Source organism: Triturus cristatus, chromosome 4_2 (assembly GCF_964204655.1).
Source record: "Triturus cristatus chromosome 4_2, aTriCri1.1, whole genome shotgun sequence".
In the NCBI taxonomy this organism is placed as follows: domain Eukaryota; kingdom Metazoa; phylum Chordata; class Amphibia; order Caudata; family Salamandridae; genus Triturus; species Triturus cristatus.
In genome coordinates this window covers 559374024-559394547 of record NC_140586.1, presented here as the reverse complement: position 1 = coordinate 559394547, position 20524 = coordinate 559374024, and the positions used below count along the sequence as shown (strand labels likewise).

Sequence of the window (20524 nt, the reverse complement as noted above, 5' to 3'; positions counted from 1 at the left end):
CTAAAAAAATTGTACTAGTCCTGTAGGACTAGTACCTTGAAAAAACTCCTCGCCCTAACAGTGACCTACTGGACCTCCGTCTCTGAAACCGGAGCAAAAGTGACAAGATAACCAGATTTAAAGGCATTTTTATTGCTCATTTGCTTTGTGAGCAATAAAAAGGCCTTTAAATCTTGTTATCTTGTCACATTTGCTCCGTTTTCAAAGACGGAGGACAAAAGTTAGTATGTTTTCCTACTCGCCAGAAAGGGCGAGTAGGACCTAAAAATAGTTTGACCTCATAAAATTTACCTCGCAAATGCGAGCGGTCGAGTGGATTTGTCGAGCCCTGAAAAGGCATTGCAATTTTCAATGCCAATAGCACAAACTGAAATGCGAGACCTATTGCATTGCAAATGTTTGTTTTAAGTGCTTTATTCTTAGTGATCTGCACCAATTAAAAGTGCAATCGTTCTTGGGGACTGGTACTTTTTTCAACATTGGACTTTGACCTAGAGCACAAGAGATAGAAAGTTGGAAAAGGAGTGAAGGAGAAAGAAAGTCTGAAACACAGAGGCGCAAACAGATAAAATCTAACTAGGATGAATGAGTTAAAGAATCAGCAGGTTGGAATAAAGACTAGGCAGCATTGACAGCAGCAGGCTCCTAAGAAAAATCATGGGTGTGTTTTTTTTAAATTAATTTATCTTTTACTGTTTGATGAAAAACAGAAGAACGATCTCCTTGATGGTTCCGATTTTACTTTGCTGTAAATCTTTTTTGGGCAGTTTAAGCTGGTTTGTTAATATGATGAAAAAGTACTGTGTGGTGAAAGAGTGGAAAGCCCTACAAAAAGCAGGAGCTGAAGCAGGTATAGCGTGATATACTAGCCAGAGCTATTTGGGTAGACACTATGCACTTGGTATCCTGCAGCGAATGTATGGCTGGAAGACAATTTATCCTGCTCACTGATAGCATGCACATTGCATTTGAGAACACATCTTAAATGAGGCTTGTTCCAAAAACCAAATAAAGGTGGTCTGGAAAAAAAAAAATTATGAAAAGCATGAGTTGTGTGCAAGTGAAACTTTAACGTATAAATCATGGATATGCGTTTGATAAAATCCTATTAGACTGTTAAGGTTTTATAAAAGGGATGTGTATTGTTTCATCTGAATTAATTAGATTGACCACCAGTTTAGCCTAATGTGTGTGTTCTGCTTTTAAGTGGACGAAACGCCTCATGTTAGTTCGAAATGAAGTAGCCAAACAAACGTAAAATTAGCGAAACTTTTAAAAGTAAAAATAGAGCTAGTTTCCAGAGATACCACCCAGGTATTGTTTTCTGCCCTCCCTGAGTGACTTGTGAGATGTTGGTAGCCTGCACCGTGTGTGTGCCACACCGTGCCCTTCACTCCCTACCCACCCAGACCCGTTCCGTAGGTTTATCATTGTAAAAGAATTTTCCTGCCGTCTTCCTTCAAATTAGTATGAGCTCGTTAAGTGCGTAAGTAAGTCTATTAGTTCCAGGGTGACATACTATAATATTCATGTTTGAAGTGAAAAAAAGGCTAACGTTCAGAAACTAAACTTGTTTTACTATTACATAACACATAAAAACAAATTTGGAGAACGTTCCTGCGTGTGCCTTTGAAAATCAAACTAACTGAATTACCTTAAAATGTCCCCTTTGTTATTTAGAAGCAACTGAGTCTGGGATCTCCGTGAGCCACTTAACCACCTCCCCCATGTCCCCATTGATGCAGCGCACCATGTTGAACGGTACGGCAGGGAAAATGTGCAGTGCCAGGAAGTGAGGGCCAAAGCTTCCGGCTTTTGCAAAGGTGTGTGGGATTAGCTGCAGGCCGAGGGAGAAACACGTCTGGCCTTATCAGTTGGTTATTTGTAGCATTTGACTGACCATAAAGCGCAGTGCCCGAATATATAAAAGTTGTGCACCATAAAATAAATGTTTTATAAAGCGGGCGCCGTGTTGTATATCCGCGGTGCCCAACTACATGCAATTAGTGAGCAGGATTAAAGTTCTTTTTAAAGCTGGCGCCATGGTGAATAATCAGTGTAGCACCCGAATATGAAGAGAAGAAACAAAATAGAGTGCTCCAATAGGAAGAGATATATATATATATATATATATATACACACACACACACACACACACACACACATACACATATGTATTGTTTTTTAAGTGGCTGCAGTGCTTGAATACATACAATTAATGTCCGCTACTTAAAAAAAAAAAGCAGCAACGGTTGCGCTGGTCAGTGTTTTCACATTAGCTCCCAAACTTCACTTGTGACTGTTATAACTGCGCTTTCTTAAAACAACCTATTTAATTATGTGCCGAGGTACACATTGATTTGCCACTCCAATGCGGACAGGATGGGCTGAGTATAGCTGAAAAATGCAATAGGTCTCACATTACTGAATCTTTGAGCCGCTATTGGTGTTGCATTATTATTAGCAATGCCAACAGTTCAAACTTTCATAATGCGAGACCTATTGCATTGAAAATGCTGGTTTTATATTGCTGCAATCTATGGCAAAAGTAAAAAAGAAAAACGCAAGCATGGTCTCCCGCGCTTGTTTCTTTAACCCCTATGCTGCTAGGCCTCAACCCCCCCCCACCCCACCGTGCAGCCATTTTTGGGGGCTATTTGGGGTAGTTCACGATTAGGCCCCTGTAACTTTTTGACCACAATAGGTATCCACGCAAAATTTTCCTTTTCTTCCATCATGGGGATTGTAAAGGTACCCAGGGTTTTTTGATTCCTATAGAGGGGACACAGAAATTAGCCAAAATAAAGCGAAATTTTATTTTTAAATGGGGAAAAAGTGCTGCAGAATCATCTGTTTCTTCCACTTCAACAAAGGGTTTGTGGAGCTGAAATCACCATCTTCCCACCTTTATGGGACTGAAACTTTTGGCGGAAACCCACATTTACAGTTTAGTCATTTTCCTGGGACATTGCCTATTTTTGATATTGTTTGTGCTTTCAACCTCCTTCCAGTTAATGGTAGAAGTGGGTATGAAAGCAATAATGGATCCTGGAAAGCTATACATTTCAGAAAAGTAGACAAAATTCTGAATTCACCAAAGGTGCATTTGTGTAGAGCCGCCAAGACATGTTTATAAAACCTTTCTGTAATGGAAAGTTATGGCATCCCGTGGATCCACAAAATTCACGCAAGTGAGGTAAAATTTTTATCAGGAGACCTGGGGGAACACTGGGTGGTAGGAAAGGTTTGTCAGCCCGGTGATCCCACAACTTTACCACACTGAAATTTCTGGGGTTGGCAGCCATCTAGGGGAAACATACCCATCCCACACATTTCTGAAAACTAGGCACCCGGGGGAGTACAGGGAGTTGTGACTTGCGTGAACCCCCCCAAAGTTTCCCTACCCAGAATCCCCTGCAAACCTCAAGTCTTGCTGGGGAAAAAAAAAAAATCAAATTTCAGTGTGGGATCACAGGGCTGACAAAAATGTCCTACCACCCAGCGTTCCCCCAGGTCTCCAGATAAAAATGGTACCTCACTTGTGTGGGTGGGCCAAGTACCCGCAACAGGCTAGGGCCCAAAACGTATTGTGGAGATATCAAAATTACCTATCACAAAACAACCTGTTTTTTTTGCGCGGGGGGGGGGGGGGTTTGTCACCTCATTTTTGGCGTTGGCAGCCAGCAAGAGAAACCTACCAAACCCACACATTTCTAAGTAGACACCCTGGGGAGTCCAGCGAGGTAAGGCTTGCATGGCTCTCTCAATGTTTCCCTACCCAGAATCCCCAGCAAACATCAAATTAAACTGAAAAAAAAATATTTTCCATACATTGGATGGCTCATCGTGTCGGCACAAATGACCTACCACCTAGCGTTCCTCTTGTTCTCCTAAGTAAAATGATACCTCACACGGTATATATTTGTAACATGGGGGCCAGTGCCCTGCCGCATTGAGGGCATGGAAGGCTCAACAGGAAACCAATCGCACTGGCTAGCTTTGCCCTACTTTAGGCAATGCAGAGCCCAAGAACCTGCAGAGCTGAAAGTACACCCAAGTAGGAACAATTATTAGTGCTTTGCAAGGAATTTGATTCAACTGAAATACCGGAGATCTGAGACTGCTTAGGACCACAGGTCATACGGAACAATTTGGAAAAGTTGGACTGTAGATCTAGATTGGCCATAAAAGGCACAAAACAGTGAACTGGCTGGGGTAGGGCATTCGAGCCATTAATATGGCATCACAGAGTAATGCAGGAAGGGGAATACCCTTAGTCCTAGGAATCTTGTGCGGGCTCTTAACTAAGTGAACTAAGTTTGTTAATGTATAGGATGAATAGTGTGGCGAGCAAGCAACCTTGGCTAAACTGGACCCTGACTTTCGTGTATGGAGAGAGATTAATTAGCAAATTCACAAGGGCCTCGTCTAACCCCAACTCTGTTAGGAGTTGCCACAGCTTTGACCAGTTAACAGTCAAATGCAATGGACAAGCCTATAAACGCCAAATAAAATGAGACCATTTTGAAACTGTACATTTGCCTATTACAAGATTTAAATTCAAACACTGTTTGACTGTGCCAATGCCAGCACGAAAACCGTACTGGAAGGCATGGAGAATATTATAGTCCGTGACCACATCTCGTATACCATTATAAAGGACCCTCGCAAGAATTTTTGCAGTGATATCCATCAACCACATGGGGCAGCAGTAGTGCCGTTTCTATTGATCCTATTTGTCCCAGGAATAGTGGAATGGGTCAGGCTGTTAAAAGAGGCCCATAGATGCACACTGCATTTTATTAGGTCCACTGGGAAGCTCTCGGGTCCAGGGACTTCACCCCCTGAACTCTGTTGAATGGCCAAAGTGACTTCCTGTACAGTTGCCTGGATGAATATGGGCCGAGCCTCACATTCAGGCTTCGTAAGATTAGAGTAAGGAGCAATGCAAGTCTCAGAATAATGAGTCACCCAGGCGTCACTATTTATGTGACAGCTAGTGCAGGATAGCTTCTGATCAAGAGCGCGCATATTGGAGAAGGCCACCCAAAACGATTGTCTTTAGTGCATACTGTGTGCGTGAGCGCTTCCCATTGTTGGGCGATTTAGTTTCGGCTGCGTGCCATCGCTGTTTTTATATTGCTTCTGCATAGTGTACCACAACTGGGTCTCGGGGTTTCTCAGCTAAGGCTCTGCACAAAGAGCGGTTTAGGAGAGAGCATTCATGGTCAAACCATCTAGGGGCCTGAGACTCTGATCTATTAGGTTTATAAAGACGGTGTAGTCTTGGCACATAGGTCCACAAAAGAGCCAACTATAGTCCCTTGATTGGTAGCCTCAGCCAGGCATTCCATAATTAGCTCAAGGTTTTCGGTTGCCATTTTCTCCCAAAAAAATGGAGGAGGGTCCGTCACTTTACAGCACAGTCTAAGATTGTCACGGTTTGTTAATAAATTTGTGAGGGAAACTACAATTCTAAAAATCCTTGCAGGATGGAACTACAAGTACCAACAACTGGGTTGTGATCCCCGCAACTGGTGTTGATAACTGCAATGGGACAGAAAAGGAATGAGGTTGCAGGAAACGAAAATATAATCAATCACAGGGTGACTATTCCTGCCCCTGAAGGTTGGTATGTCAAGTGTATTGTTCCTGCCATTTCAATCGTGTTGAACAAGTTGGATGTAACAAATCCTTCCAGGTCTTTATCTCTAATCCCCTACCAGGCCACTTTCACGGACACTGCAGTTATAAACATTGGGTAATTTAGCACTCAAGTCATCACCCAAACACAAATACAATTGCTGTCCCTGGTTGGTTACTCGGTTCATAAGAGAGGAGAAATATTAAAGGACAGAGTCTTTGGTTGGGCGTGGTAAAGTCATTATAATAAAAATTTAACAAGGATGTAAGGTCAGGGCCCCTTGAATAAGACCACTTGAAAAGGCATTCCCAGGTACATTTAGAGCCTCTGCATGACGTCCTAACCGCAGGTTAATCCAAATGGTCAAACGCCCCCCTCCACCAATACCCCCCCTGAGGCACACCCTGTCATAAAGGAATGGCTGGACAACTGAAGCAGAAGAAAGCTTCGAAAGATACGGGATTCACATCCCCAAGTCTCTTGTATTAGCACATTATCAAAGGTTTTTACAAACAGTTGCCAGTCAGGTAGCTAACTTATTACATAGACCTGCGATAATCTCACTATTCGTAGAGGGAATTGAATGATTACCGTGAGGCCCATTAGCCCCGGATGTTTCGCTAGCGTGAACTTATCCTTGGCTTGTAAACTCTGGTTCTCCCAGTGTGGCTGTAGTCAATGAATCAGGAGGCTGGATCCTGGTTGGGAGGTATATAGTATAGGGAGCATGTGGGAAGCCTGTGCAAGTTACAAGTGTTTTATCTGAAGTTAAGCTGGGCACATCCTGCCAGTCAACCTCATTGCATTCAGAAAGCTGGGCAAATCTGTTGGAGCAAACCAGGCCTTGGAAAGGATGGAGCGGAGAATCAAATAGTTGTTAGGTTGGAGGCCTTACAGAATTAGTACAGGGATGGTGTAACAAAAACTAGTAAACAATTGTTCTGTATTAGTATTCTGTAATATCCTCAATACTAGGGCGCCTGAAATGGACGACAATATAGTCCCCATTATGATCTTCTGGGGCAGGGAAGACAGCGAAACCGCCTGATCATTAAAATTTGCCCCTCTGCGATATTTAAGTTTGTGCCCCTAACCAGTGAACAACCTCATTACAGACCTGTTCCCATGACAGTGTAATCGCTATTCAGAAGGGGCACGCCTGCCATTATTAAAACATACAGACAAGATTCTGGTGGAAATTTTTAAACTGTTGCAGTTAGCTTGCTGGCTTTAACCCTGTCCATCCCAAGAGGGGGCTGCAGCGCCCTGCCTGGCTGGTACAAAAATGGGATGGGTGGAGGATGAACAAACATCTTCAACCCCCTTGGCTCAAGACATGGTTAGTAGAATCACAGCATGGCCGCGGGGTCCAGACTGTGGCATGTTTTAAGTTGGAAGACTGCCCAAATTAGAATGACCTGAAGCCCCCTCCTCAGGGTTGTGCAAAGGAGCCCTGTTTATGTCCCCAGTAGATACAGATGGACAATCTGGGGCAGTGCAAAGTGCGCATATTAGCCAAGTGGCCTTCAATCACCGCTAGGCGTCTGCTTATAAGGCCCAGGTGGCTCTGAGCAAATTGCACATATGATCAGCATGGTTATTACCGGTGCGTACTATGTCTGGTCCCACCCCAGCCGCCACTTGAATAGCTTGTGATTTCAAACGGGAAACTAGATTGCTGGACTTTTTACGTTTAACTGCAGGCTCTGGGGTTGAGTTGGGGCTAATAGCGTGAGCATAGATAGGGCGACCACGAGTATTTGTTCTCCTCGCTGGGTAGGCAAGTGTAGGTATTGGATTTTGTCTATCAGTTGGACCTCAATCAACTATGCTGCATGCATCTAGGGATACCCTATATGGCTCAGAGGTGCAGCGACCAATGGTCTCAGCTGTATCACCCATAGTACTCCCATGGACCAAGGACAATCTACGTTCGGTCAGTGCAATTTTACTGCTTACTACCCCAATTGCTCTCTCAAACATAGTATTAATGCCTGTATGTCTGTGAGGCTGCAGGGGATGGTCATTCACTTTATTTGCCCGTAGTGTAGCTCACTGGTTAGAGGAGGCATACCCTGAAGCAGAGGTTAGACCCGGGACCAGGGTTCAATTCCCGACGCGGCAGGGTCCGGAGCCCAATTGTCCACGGACTCGATAATTCTCGCTTCGGTGCCCACTCTAAGAACGAGTTCACACTATGCAGCTCTGGGCAACAAGCTTGCTTAATCTCCACAACGGCCCCCCCGCGGCGGGATGCCTGGCTTTCACCTTGGGGATGCCCAGTATGGGTTATCTCACCAGGACGGGTTCCCAATGCAAGCGCCAAGATGCCCAAGGGTAAGTTGAGCGCTATATAAGAACACATAATAATAATAATAATTTTTAAAGCCCGGGGTAAGAAAGGTCACTGGGGTTTCCTGATGGAGTAACCACAGTGGGTGCTGGGGGTGACCAAGCCTTAAACAGCCGCAGCTTGGTCCACAAGGCGGGACTCGCCGTCAAGCTATATGGGGCTCCTGGGATCAGGTATTTCTCATTGCACAAGGTAGGCCTCCTGGGTCCCTGTGGATGCTGGTTGATGCAGTCCCAACTGGTTTCTGGCAGCACTCTTCCCCCAAAAGCATAGAAAGAAATGGGATTAAAGCAACCCAAGGAATAACAAACCTACAAGTCGTAGCAACATTTCCATGTTTGAACATTTCAAACTGCAACTTTGTTCTAAGTAGAAGAATGCACCCCTACACTGGTTAAGAGATTTTTTTTATAGCAATTTGTAACGTGAAAGCAAGGGCTGCATGGAGTTGAATGGCCACTTGGATTTTACTATACTGGCACGAAAGAAGGCAGATAAAATAGGGTAGAATAAGCTCAGCTCAAATCCATTTTGTCTGAAAGGTGGCAAGTTATCATTCGTGAAACATACTTAAAACATCACAACTGGGATTTCAAGTGCTGGAAACCACTTACGAGTCATCAGAACTGGCGAAGATAAAATAACAAAGAGAAAATAATTGGATACAACTTGCACATGCATTTTAACCCAGTGAAATAATTAACTTAGGATTTTCGGTTTTATTTAAAACCGATGTGGCCCCAATGTCCAAGTCAAAGTAATCCTGATGGACCGTGCAACCTAAATCTATTAAAACTACATTCAGACAATAAATTATGAATGTGTGCAAGGATGAACTAATGGCCTAGCTTTTAAATGCTTAAAAAAACCTTTCTATTAATACACAAAGTAAAACGGTGGGAAAATTGAAGTTCAATGCCATTAGTTTTTTTTTTTTATTTTGGAGAAGAAAAAAAGACCTCCCAATGAAGCTTAAACTTTGAAGTGCACTAGGGAATGTTTAAGCAACTTTACACAAGTGAAGAAATCTTGCAGCTCAAGGGGCTGTGTCTGGAGAAGGGAGTGAGGGCAGCAAACGGGAGGACAGTCGGACCGGAAGGGTGTGTACACCTTTAATAATGGTTTGAGAAGAAGTCAGATAGATTACATCCTTCTTAATGTGGAATTCTGGGCTCACTTACAAGACATGTCAGTTGTTGAGCGGACCGAAGGTGATCACGACCCACCGGTATTATCACTCAAGGCTCCAGGGTCTACTAGACAATGCCAATAAGGATGCTGCCCATACTCAATTGGAAGCAGTAGTTTCGAATGACGATAGGAGTTAGATGGGCAAGGCTTGTTGAAAGAGAAGGGGACCTGGAGCAGATGAAGTCTATGGTCGCCCATTCGGTCGCTATTCTCAACAACTGCCCCACCCAGGAGGATATTAACTGCATTGTCCCAAATGTACATAGAGATCTATTCTCTAGCTTAAAATCTCCCTTTGTTAAGCCCAATTCAAGGAAGAACAAGCCAGGAGCAAAAATGGCTTCCTGGTACAATAAGTCATGTAGAGAGGCATACCGGGTACTAACAAATGCCATTAGATCCAAAAACATGGGTGCGGTCAGGTCGGCCACTGCCAGGTATAAAGCAACCCAAAAAACAGCTAAGAAGGAATAGGATGACAAACGATGGCTTGACCTGCTCGAAGCTAGTAAGGAGAGAGATATGGTCAATTTCTGGCAGCTAGTTAAGTGGGGTAGCAATGGAATACCACACATACCAGTCAATCATGTAGCACCAGAATCGTGGGTTGTATACTTTGAAGCACAATTCTCTATTTCAAACAACATCTTAAGTCTCCCCCAATTTGGTCCTACGCCCACCACCTTATTGTTTGACAGCTCTGAGGTCGAGATGGTTCTCTCATAGATTCCGAAAGGAAGGGCTCCAGGGCCAGATTGAATACCGGCGGACTTGTTTGATAAAGAGAATTGGGTCACCCACATTACTTTTTTTTTACCAAATGCCATAGCTAGTGGTGTGCCCATTACGGATACTTGGTCTGGAGCAGTTATAATACAGATATATAAAAAGGGCGATCGCTCGCTACCTGGCAATTATAGGCCTATCAGCCTTATTGATTCAATGCAGAAAATAATTGCCAGGTTGGTCCACAGTAGAATCCAAGTGTGGATTGAGGAGAATGAGATTTTATCACTGTTGCAGGCCGGCTTTCGCCCCTTTACCAGCACCATCAACCAGGTTTTTAGGTTTGTTATGATTTATGGGCAAGTAGTTATAGGGGAGGTTCCCTTTATGCAGCTTTTAATCGATCTTAAGTCTGCATTTGACTTGGTTCCACATAATAAAATGTGGAGCGTCCTTTCGGACGCAGGGATGCCTCAGGAGCTACTAGCAATGTTAATTAAACTGCACACTTCGAACTATGCACAGGTTCGGTGGGGCTCAAAGGGGAGGTTGCCGATAGATTTCCTGTCCTAAATGGGGTGCGCCAAGGATGCGTCCTGGCGCCCACGTTGTTTTCCCGGTTCATTGATAGGGTGGTCCACTATTACTCCACTTGTCATACAGATGCCCCTAGCTTGGGGGGGCGCGAGGATACCACTGCTCATGTTCGCAGACGACACCTTGATTCTATCTAAGACACTGGAAGGGACTGCAGGCTGCACTGTCCAGATTTGTGGTGTTTTATCAAGATCATGGGCTGGTGGTAAATGTGGACATGATTAAGTTCGTTTTTTCACAACCCCAAGATTAAAAGCAGTGTGTACATGAACAATGTCCTTTTAGAACAGACAGATGCCTTTGAGTATCTGGGGATTACCTTAGGCAGGAAACTTAACTGGAAGCCTCACATTGACTTGTTAGCTTTAAAACATGTACAGCTGGCAGGAGCTCTTGTAAAAGAACATATGCTTTCGTTCACTAAGCCCATAGCCCCGTTCTTAAGATATATAACATCAAGGTCATCATTTCAATCCTATATGGTGCCGAATTATGGGGCTTCGAGAACCATCTTCTCCTTGGTACGAGCCCAGAACAAATTTGTCAGAGCCTTCTGCAATCCTCACCATTGTTGCCCCTTCTCATGGATTTGGGTTGCTTACACAGAGAATTTAGCCCGATATAGACCAATAGCATTTTGGAGAAGACTCTGGGTCACCCCCGAGTTCTCCCATTATGCCAAATCCCTTTTGGATTTCAGGGGGGGGGGGGCGTTTGTTTAGGCAAGATCAAATGGTTACAGAATGTAAAAAACACCCTGTGTGGGATGGGGATGAGTGGTCTATGGGAGCATCCAGAAGAAAATCCATTTCTGACTAAAAGGGAGTTTAAGGTTGCCTATTGGGATATGGTTAAGAGCAATTTTTCTTCCACTACTAGGCCCACCCTGTCCAGGGACTTTCTGATGCATAAACAGAACTTTGTGCTAGAAGCTTACTGGGATGTCACCCTAAGACTGATGGATAGAAAACTATACCACCAGTTTAGGGTTGGCTCTTTTCCGATAAACACCTTTGCAAAAAAAAAAAAAAATGGCTTGTGCATGGGCCAGATCATTGTACTGTTTGTCCAGCCCAGACGGAATGCATATCCCATGTCCTTTGTGTGTGTCCAGCCTACAAGTTACACAGGATCAAATGGCTGAAACCCGAATGTATGAACCTGGGTACCAGATCTGCCATGGAGGCACCAAGGATTCTGCAGACATCCACCAATGAACCAATAGTTGTAGCTATGGCGAAATTTCTGAAATGGGCCTGGCTTATCTGCTCCAAAACATTAAGAGAAACCTCGATGTTATGCTATTTTAGTGTGGCCCTGTGGTGTTGAATCATTTGGTCTTATATATTTTACCGTTCTTACGGTTTTTACTGTGGTTATGTACTCTTGAGCCCTTAATATACGATACAAACCCTTGTACTAGTTACTGTTTTTAGCTACACTCTTATGATAGTTATATATGGCTGTGTTTTTACTCCAAGTATTTTAATTCAACACGGTCTGTTCTGTCTTTTATGATTATTTTAATCGAAATAAAGACAGTGCAATGAATAAATCTTCTCATTAACTATATAAATGATTGAAAAATTTAATGATATTCAGTCAAGTAAGGAAGGTTACGGAGTGTAAAAATTGGTTTGAACTAGGTGGTTTTAATTAATTCAACACAGGAAGGGGTTACCTCCTGCTCCTGCAGACAAGATTATGAAAAATTGTATTTGTTTTCCAGCATAACCATTCAAAAGTAAAAGCAGCAAATGAACATCAAGTATTCTTGTACATCGAGGAGCTAAATTAAACACTAGCAGATAACCTCAATTCTTAGGCTAAGACAGATACTATCCGCACAACAGGGTAATACTAAACACAATTTGGGTGGTTATAGGAATTAATATTTTGCAATTTTATCCCTTTGTAGAAAATCAATTTTAGTAGACTTAACTATTTCCACGAGCTAGCTACTCCATCAGCATCCAAGGTTAGATCTATACAACAGAATGAAATGTGTTTCCAGGCTCCTACAGATCTTGGACTGCGTTCATCTCTATGAATTTTCAAATACAAATGGTTTAGCTGTGCATAAAAAAAAAAATATCTTGGAAAGAAGCAGGGCAGGTTTAATTGCACCATACAACTAGATCGATACAAAAAACGTTATTAAAATAAGAGCCCACATGGGAATGAATTACTCCCATGGGTGGTAAGAGCAAATTTATCAGTGAAATAATTATTCATGTACAGGGTACGTTTTTTGAAGACAAGAAATGCAATTAACTAAATCTAAGCCACAGCTTCTTTGTATTTCAGTTTGCAGTGTAGCAGAACAGAACTAATTCCATAACTGACAAGAAAAACACCAAGTTTTACAGTTAGGTCACTACATAATGACTAAGGGGTACAAAAAAGGGATGGTCATAACCATGACTGAACCATTATGAAATAGTTTAAGTAAACAAACACCACTACGTTGCCCATAGAGTGCACAGAGAATTAATGGGGACCGGGCAAGGATTGGTTGGGAAAAGACCAGACAATAGGCTGAATTTTGGAATTAAGGTTTTGGGTATTAACTGTTAGGAAAACCACAAATATAGAATCAATGGCTGGAGACAGGAAGACACTTTTTTTAAAAATTGAAACGGGTTAAGGCAAAGTTAGCAAGACCGTGTTAGTAGCGGATGTTGTATGACATTTGTTATCGGACATTGTATGCTGAAGAAATGTTTGAGAGTTGATAGTAGTAATTTGTTATCATGTATTCTTCGACAGTACAGTTTCTAACCTCAAGAAATGTTATCAAATGCTCAAAAACATTAAAAAGTTGCTATTCAAGCCGCACACATTCAGGACAGAAGATGGCAGGGTTACAAGCTTTAAGTTATATTGGAAAGCCAAGTATAGAGGTAACTTCAGTTGCACAGTCCTGCCTTTATCAGGAGCAACACTGGACTGTTCTTTTTAACCATGGACGTTTAGAAGTTCACAGAATAGACAATCATGTAGGCTGTTAGAGAAATAATGCTTGTCTCAATTTAATTTCAAATAATTGGCTCACACAAACCATCCTTATGCTCTATGAAGTGCAACAATATATCCAAAATGAAATGGTATCCAAAACAGTAACCAACACCAATGCTAAAAATTGCACATTAACGTTTACTTTTTCAACTTAAAAGTAGGACGGAGTGAAATTTTCATTATGCGGATGTAATCCAGCTCACTTTTGCTTTACACTTGCTATAAACGTTCCCGAAATTAAACTAGTGTACCACATCGCGCAATTACACATCAGTTGTGTCAAAAATGTGCTAACACATGGTACAGTCAGAAAGAGTGTACCTACAGTTTGCAGGGATTGTGTTTTTTAGCATGAAATAAGTCTTCGTATCTAAGACTGTAGCTCAAGATGCATTTTAAAATAAAATACAGCGTCAAATACTAGTTTCACATTTAAGGCAATTGCACGTATTTCCAACAATTTTGCATTAATTATGCAAAAGCAAAGTAAGCTAATTCTGCACACCCCTAACTTAACATCCATCACTTTAGCCATTCTTCAGACTACGGAAAACATCCAGCACTCCTTTCAACGGCCCAACCTACGATGCACTAACTGTACCTTCAGGTAAAGTCTTCATCTCAAGAACTAGTTAGAGAACTTGCAGCAGACTGCACACTGTATGTATGACAACATTTAAGCAAGCAAATGCATAAAACCCCACTCTTCAGAAGTCCAACTGTTTGGAAAACAAAACGTCCCTCAAGTTGCAGTGTGAATATCACAGTTAATTTGTTCTAACTAATATTTCTCACTGCAAGCTAAAGTAGCCCAGAAGTACACAATCGGATAGTGTAAACAGTTGTGAAATAAAAATTCACTAATTTCTGATCCAATACACAGCCATATAACAAGGGTTCAGATTATAAGCGGCCTGATTATTGCTACATATCGAAAATACAAGTTGCACAATAAGCTTCACACTCCCATTCCCCCAGCTGTAATTTCCAGCAGGTCAAACCTACCAAAATTTAACAAGGGAAAAACTCTCAGTAAATGTCAGGACATGAAGATTTTGGTGTGGTAAGCACACAAGTCTTCTGCATCTTCGTCCCATTTTGGGGGGCAATAATTGTTATTTGGTTCTACTTATTACACATGATAAATTTCAGAAACCTATTGTGTTTGAATTTCAGTGGCAATATATATATTGCATCCATTTCAGGGTAGACCGTAATTGATGGCTACGCATGCATAAAAATAGATATATAAAAGTGAATACACGACAACTGATCCTTCAAAACGTACTTAAGAAAAGGCTCATCTAATACACCAGAGTGAGAACTGTTGCTTGCTGCAACGAGAATACCAACCTTTCTCAATAGAAAAATACTGTTCTAGGACCAACTGTGCTTTCCCTGTTGCACCGTGAAAAATGGATTCACAGCCTACGGTCAGCATTATCTGGACTACTGACACTTTCTACGCAATTGAACAGGTGGCGAGTCAGAGCAAGGCCAGCCAAAAACAAAATCATTGGAGTATACCAGGCTTAAAAAAAAAAAATACAAAAAAAAAAAAAAACACACAATCATCGCCCAGATAATACATACCCTTCGAGCCAGCAGCAAACCGGTGCAATAGGAGGCAGCATAGTTGGTGAGTCCAACCTTCACACCATACTTGGGAAGTTCATGTGAATAGGCTGCAGCAACAATCATATCTCCTTCAATCCTGGCATATGCAACCTAGATGAATGGAGTAAGATTTAAAAAAATATATATATATATATATATATCACATTAATGGATAAACAAGAAATCAATGTATTCAGGTAGTCGGTCAATTTAAGTTATATTTTGAAAGCAAAGAGAAGTAAACAGGCTGGTCAACTTGGTAGCGTAGGATTAACCCATGATTCTTTACATTAAAATAACTTTGGAAGCTGTGACTACAATGTTCTATAGCAGAGATAGCAACTCTGCAAAGCATGGAAAATTATAGCCACCGTTTAACATAAAATTTATAGTTTATGTATCCTTTGATCATCTGCTGGTAGCAGGATTTAATTTGTATACAAAAATTCACACATTTGAAAGTTAATACAGCTAATGGCAAAAACGAGGACATCAGGTCAAATAGATAGGCATCTACATTTAATTGGTTGCAAATCAAACCTTTAGAAAAATAGGTAAATGCAAGCGTACATGAGGGTGGGCCTAAAACCGGAATGAGGTAGAGGGGGAGAACAAGTGTCCCTTTCCATATGGACCATTAAGCCAGCCCCAAGTTTGCACAACATTAATAACGATACCCGGCGTGTTCTTTATCGGGTGCGATAAATGGCGTCTATTATGAGTTTCGTCAGAGTAACATGCAGATTCTGGTGCAGCATGCACCAATATATGCATGGTACATTAAATTGTATACACTTTTTCCAATTACATTTTGGCAGGTTTGAACTGCCAAAATGTAACAGGTTAGATATTAAATACACTTTGTAATTACCAGATTTGATAACTAACACCCAACTCGTAATTCCGATCCCTACACAAACTGGTTTACATCAGGGCCTTAAAACTTGTATTTTCTTTCTGTGTATTGAATTGAATTATTTAGGGAAAGTGTATAGTTCATTTAAGTACATGCAGATTTTTCCACAACATGACGAAGCAGGGTCATTAAACAATAATGACTTTATAAGATACGTCCTCGTGACCAACATACCTGGCAGATTATATCTCTGTTGGTAATGCGCACAATCATTCGGTACTTCGGAGTGTTGTACTTGTTTTTGTCCTGGATCACCAACCGTTTACGGGCATAATAATCAGTTTTCCCCTCTGTAAAGACAAATCAAAAGTTGTAGAAAAGATTCGCTAAATGGACATAAATTAATAAAAATGCAGGCCTACAAAACTTACCTCTCCTCCGACGGAACTTGACCTGGTACCTCTTGAAGTAGGCCTTGTTCTTGACAACTTTCACAAACCCCTGTGAAGTAGACAACATTGTATGAGTTTTAAGTGAACTACAAAGAGTAGTTCCAAACACTATTCTGCAATACAAACTGACAATATTCAATTTAGAAATTTTCTGACACATCAAGTCCCTAAAGAAATCCAGCATAACAAACACTGTGCACACCAAGAACAAACTTAAAATATTGTTGGTTTCTTGCGTTAACCAAAAATTGAGAAGGCCCATCACACTGTACAATGCTCAAAGCCTATGCCTGGAGGAGTGTATCCATTTATAGAATACTATATGGGGCTGGGGGAACTTTGGGCCGATCCCGAGTCTGCCTGCTCCTTACTCCCCAGGAAATTATTAAAGGCCCATTACGAAGAGTACAAAATGGCACAGCTTCGTAGTCGCCCCCGAGTAGGCAAGGCAACCTCAGCCGTTTTAGATATCAAAGATCGGTTTAGCCGGCCCTAGATGACATCAAGCCGGCAGTTGCTAGAAAGCTTTACCTCCAGTTTAGGAATGGGGTTCTGCCTCTCCGTTGTTTTACATACAACTGGGGGGGGGGGTTGCAAGTTTTGAGGTGCCCGGCATGCGACTGTCCAGAAGAGTCAGTACTTCACGTGTTTAGCTGTCCTGGCTACTACAAGGCAAGAAAACGATGGCTGGTGCAAATCTGTAGGAACCTTGGTACTAGACGTTGCTCTGAGGCTTTCAGGATACTGAAAAATGATTGCAGGATCCTGATTGCTTACTCAGTGGTAGGTTTCCTATTTTCCATGTGGTGTACATGTAGGATATTCATAAAAAAAAAACCTAAAATAGAGCCAGGATGTGTTTTTCTCGTCAGTCTTAAAATTAGGCCCCGTTTTTAATATGATGCTATAGGGAAATTGAGATTTATCTAACTACTCCTGCATTTAGGGTAGAAGAGAAAAAAAATGATGTGCAAAAGTAGCCTGCATTGTAGGGGGCTCTTCGTGCTAGGACCTATCATCTGTAGTAAAGAATATTGGTCATCCTTTTTAAGAAATCCTTTTTAAGTAAATTTATTTATATTATGCACTTTCCAAAGGTGAATCCTTGTTCCTTGTCTTGAATAACCCTCTGTGATTTGTCCTCCCTTCGTGAATCTATAAGAATTGTAGGCATTTTTTAACTGAGCATGGAATCCATTCACTTCAGGTGTTCCAAGTGTGCATAATTGATTCTTATTTTTCTTATGCTTTTAACCATATGTAATTGATCTCTGATGTATCTTTTAATGTATCAATGTGTATTGTATCTGTACTTTTGAGGTCATATTGACCGAAATAAAGTTTTTCGAATTGAATACTACAAACCATCAGCTGTCCACTCTTGCTAATGTCAAGCCTACAATTGGTTCACTGCACGCACCTACCTCACGCGACTGACAATCAATATAACTTAAAACTCATTAAACAAGGCTCAGCGGACAAAGATTAGTGAATAGTCTGGTTATGCACGTAAAGAGCACACACACACAAAAAAAAAACAACGCACTGAGAAGAGACACCAGCTAAACAAGCTAAATCTACCGACTTTTCTGTTAAAAAAATGCAAGCACTCGAGGCCACCAGAAAAGATCAATCACAAAATCGAATTTAAATGACCTATTGTGATGTGGTTAACCAGGCGTAGGGATATACAATCAGCGCTGTGAAACGACTACTCTTTAAGTAGCTTGTACGTCCAGCGACATGGTGATGGTGTGCAGTTTAGCGAGTATCTGCTGCACGTGTGTATGTTTTGCAGTGATGCAAATTACCTGTTCCATCTACTACGGGATTTATATACTCGTTCTGTATTAACCACTTGAGCATTTCGTATGTTCTGCGTATGCAATGGTTTAACATCGCCTTTGCCACTTGTGGGAAGATATGGATTGCAGCCGCTGAACCAGCGTGTTGTAGTCCTCTGCACTGCAGTGAGTGGTCGTCTAATGGGTGGCAAACGTCTAGAAGTGTACCTGCGACAACTCGCTTGTAATACAGAGTAAATAAACCATGTGAAGTTGTGTAAGCAATTAGTATCCAATCAGTATTCCTATTTGTGGAATTTCACTTAGTGTTTGGGCTGATCACATCAAGTGTCAAATGTGATAATGGCGAGTTCCACTTGCGCTGTCAAGGATTGTTCGACCACGCGTGCTCAACGACCAATAACACGCCAATACACAGTTGACAAAGCAAACCAATTGCAAGACTTTTCTACCCGAGTATGTGGCCCCAACGCCTTGAGACCCTTAGGGGTGATTAGTTGGCGCTTAAATATCGAGTTTACTTTTAAAGTGGAGCAGTCCCGTACTGGTTACCTCGTACTGCCTAGAAAAGCAAGCAGAACTTCAACGACTTGGGGACGATAACAAACTTCAGTTATTTGGGAGGTACCGCACAAGGGTAGATAGAAAATCTTTAGGGTAGAATAGAAGGTCTATGAACTACACCCAAACAATACAAGTCTTACCCTTTCTATACACCGTAGATTCTAACCACACCCCGCTAGAAGGCCACACAGCAAGTCACATTACAGGTCTCCAGAAGTAGGGTCAGAAAACGTAGTGTCAGAGAATGGAGCTAACGTATAATAAAGGGTGACATGCCAGGCCAGCCGATGCCAGCCCGGATCACAGCTCCACAGACGTGCCGCTGCACCCCGAGCGCAGAATTCAGAGGCCCGGCAGCAGCGCTCAGGAAGTAGTGTCCCGTCCAGCAGTAATGTAGTGTTGGGCGTAGCGTACACTCCATACGGACTACCGGCCTGCAGCACCACCTACTACAAACCCATTTCCCAACATGGCGGCGCAGCCGGCCGGCTGCCCTTTCAGGCCAGGAACTGCACCGTTCATGGAGTCACAACACCCTCAAACTCATTGGCTCGTGCACACAGTACGCGCACAATGCTCTGGACTCGGCAGCCATTAATGCCACGCTGGAAACAGCGCCGATTCTCTGCTCTCCTAATCCAACAGCATCCGCGCAGAAGAGGTAGGGTACGGTCCCATCGAAGCTACCCTACACCCTCCCGGTTGCACTGGCGGAAGGATGGTGGCGCTTTACTAACCATTTTGCACTTTTCTGTCCCGTGTTGCCGAGGACAGGGGAGTCACGGCACCGACGCTGGGCCCCCGCAGCACTAGGAAAAGGCCGCGCCTCCTGCGCATGCGTGGTAAGTAGGTTACAGCTTAGTTAACAAGAGTCATTGCTCATGAAAGAGGGTGCGCGGTCCGGACTGGCAGCGGAGTGAAAAAAAGACTGCTGCCATCTAGAGGTGGAATTGGTGAATAGCAGCCGACGGCACCGGAGTGAAACAAGCATTGGCATAGCCAATAGGTCTCGCTTTTGGGACCTTAGAAGTGTTTAGTCATCCAGCACAATATCCTTGGTTGAACAACATCAACCGTTGCATGGCTAAACACTTATAAGGTCCCAAAGGCGAGACCTATTGGCTATGCCAATGCTTGTTTTTTCTCCTGTGCATATGTAAAGCGCTCTGATACCCACAGGTCAAGCTAGCGCTATATAAAATAAAAAATCTACTGAATGAGACAAGCTAAACAGAGCAACAACTGACAATTGGGCAGGAAAGAAAGGATAGGACTAGAAACCACACCATAGAACGCGGGTAGGATGCGACTTAAACATGAGAGGAAAAGCAAAAGGAAACTAAGTCTTACAATAAACTGACCAGAAAAAAAGCTGAAAAAGAGAAACTGGACAGCTACACAAGTAAGGATGAGCTACACCAGAAGAATACATCAAGATAAATCAATCCATTTATGACCAAACACGAACGTGAGGATAGCACATGACTAAACCAATGGTGCAAAGAACGGACCAGAACCAAGAGTGGAGCCCAGACGGGACCTGACGAGAGCCACAAGTGACCGACTGCACAGCAAAGATGCGCAAGGATAGTAATTACAAGTAAACAGAATAAGGCTGAAGCGCTAAACCGCATCTCTCCGTAGTGGTCGAATGCAGTGGTTCTGGGTCAGGGCACAGTAAAAACAATCTGATTTTAATTC

The 20524-nt window shown here is 42.4% G+C and overlaps 1 protein-coding gene across 2 annotated transcripts in view; it reads right to left on the bottom strand.

The window, feature by feature from the left end:
• Positions 1-19695, bottom strand: part of RPL5 (ribosomal protein L5) — a 38188-nt gene extending 18493 nt beyond the window's left edge. Inside the window, exons 1-4 of one of the 2 annotated variants that reach the window (XM_085602192.1) lie at positions 19561-19695; positions 16434-16503; positions 16237-16352; positions 15123-15257 (exon numbers count right to left, since the gene is read on the bottom strand). In XM_085602192.1, coding sequence (XP_085458318.1) covers positions 15123-15257; positions 16237-16352; positions 16434-16503; positions 19561-19563 — 324 coding nt within the window. In that variant the 5' untranslated portion in view covers positions 19564-19695. Of the gene's footprint in view, positions 1-15122; positions 15258-16236; positions 16353-16433; positions 16521-19560 lie in introns of both variants that reach the window. The other variant, XM_085602193.1, reaches the window with a different exon arrangement.
• Positions 19696-20524: the final 829 nt, after the last annotated feature.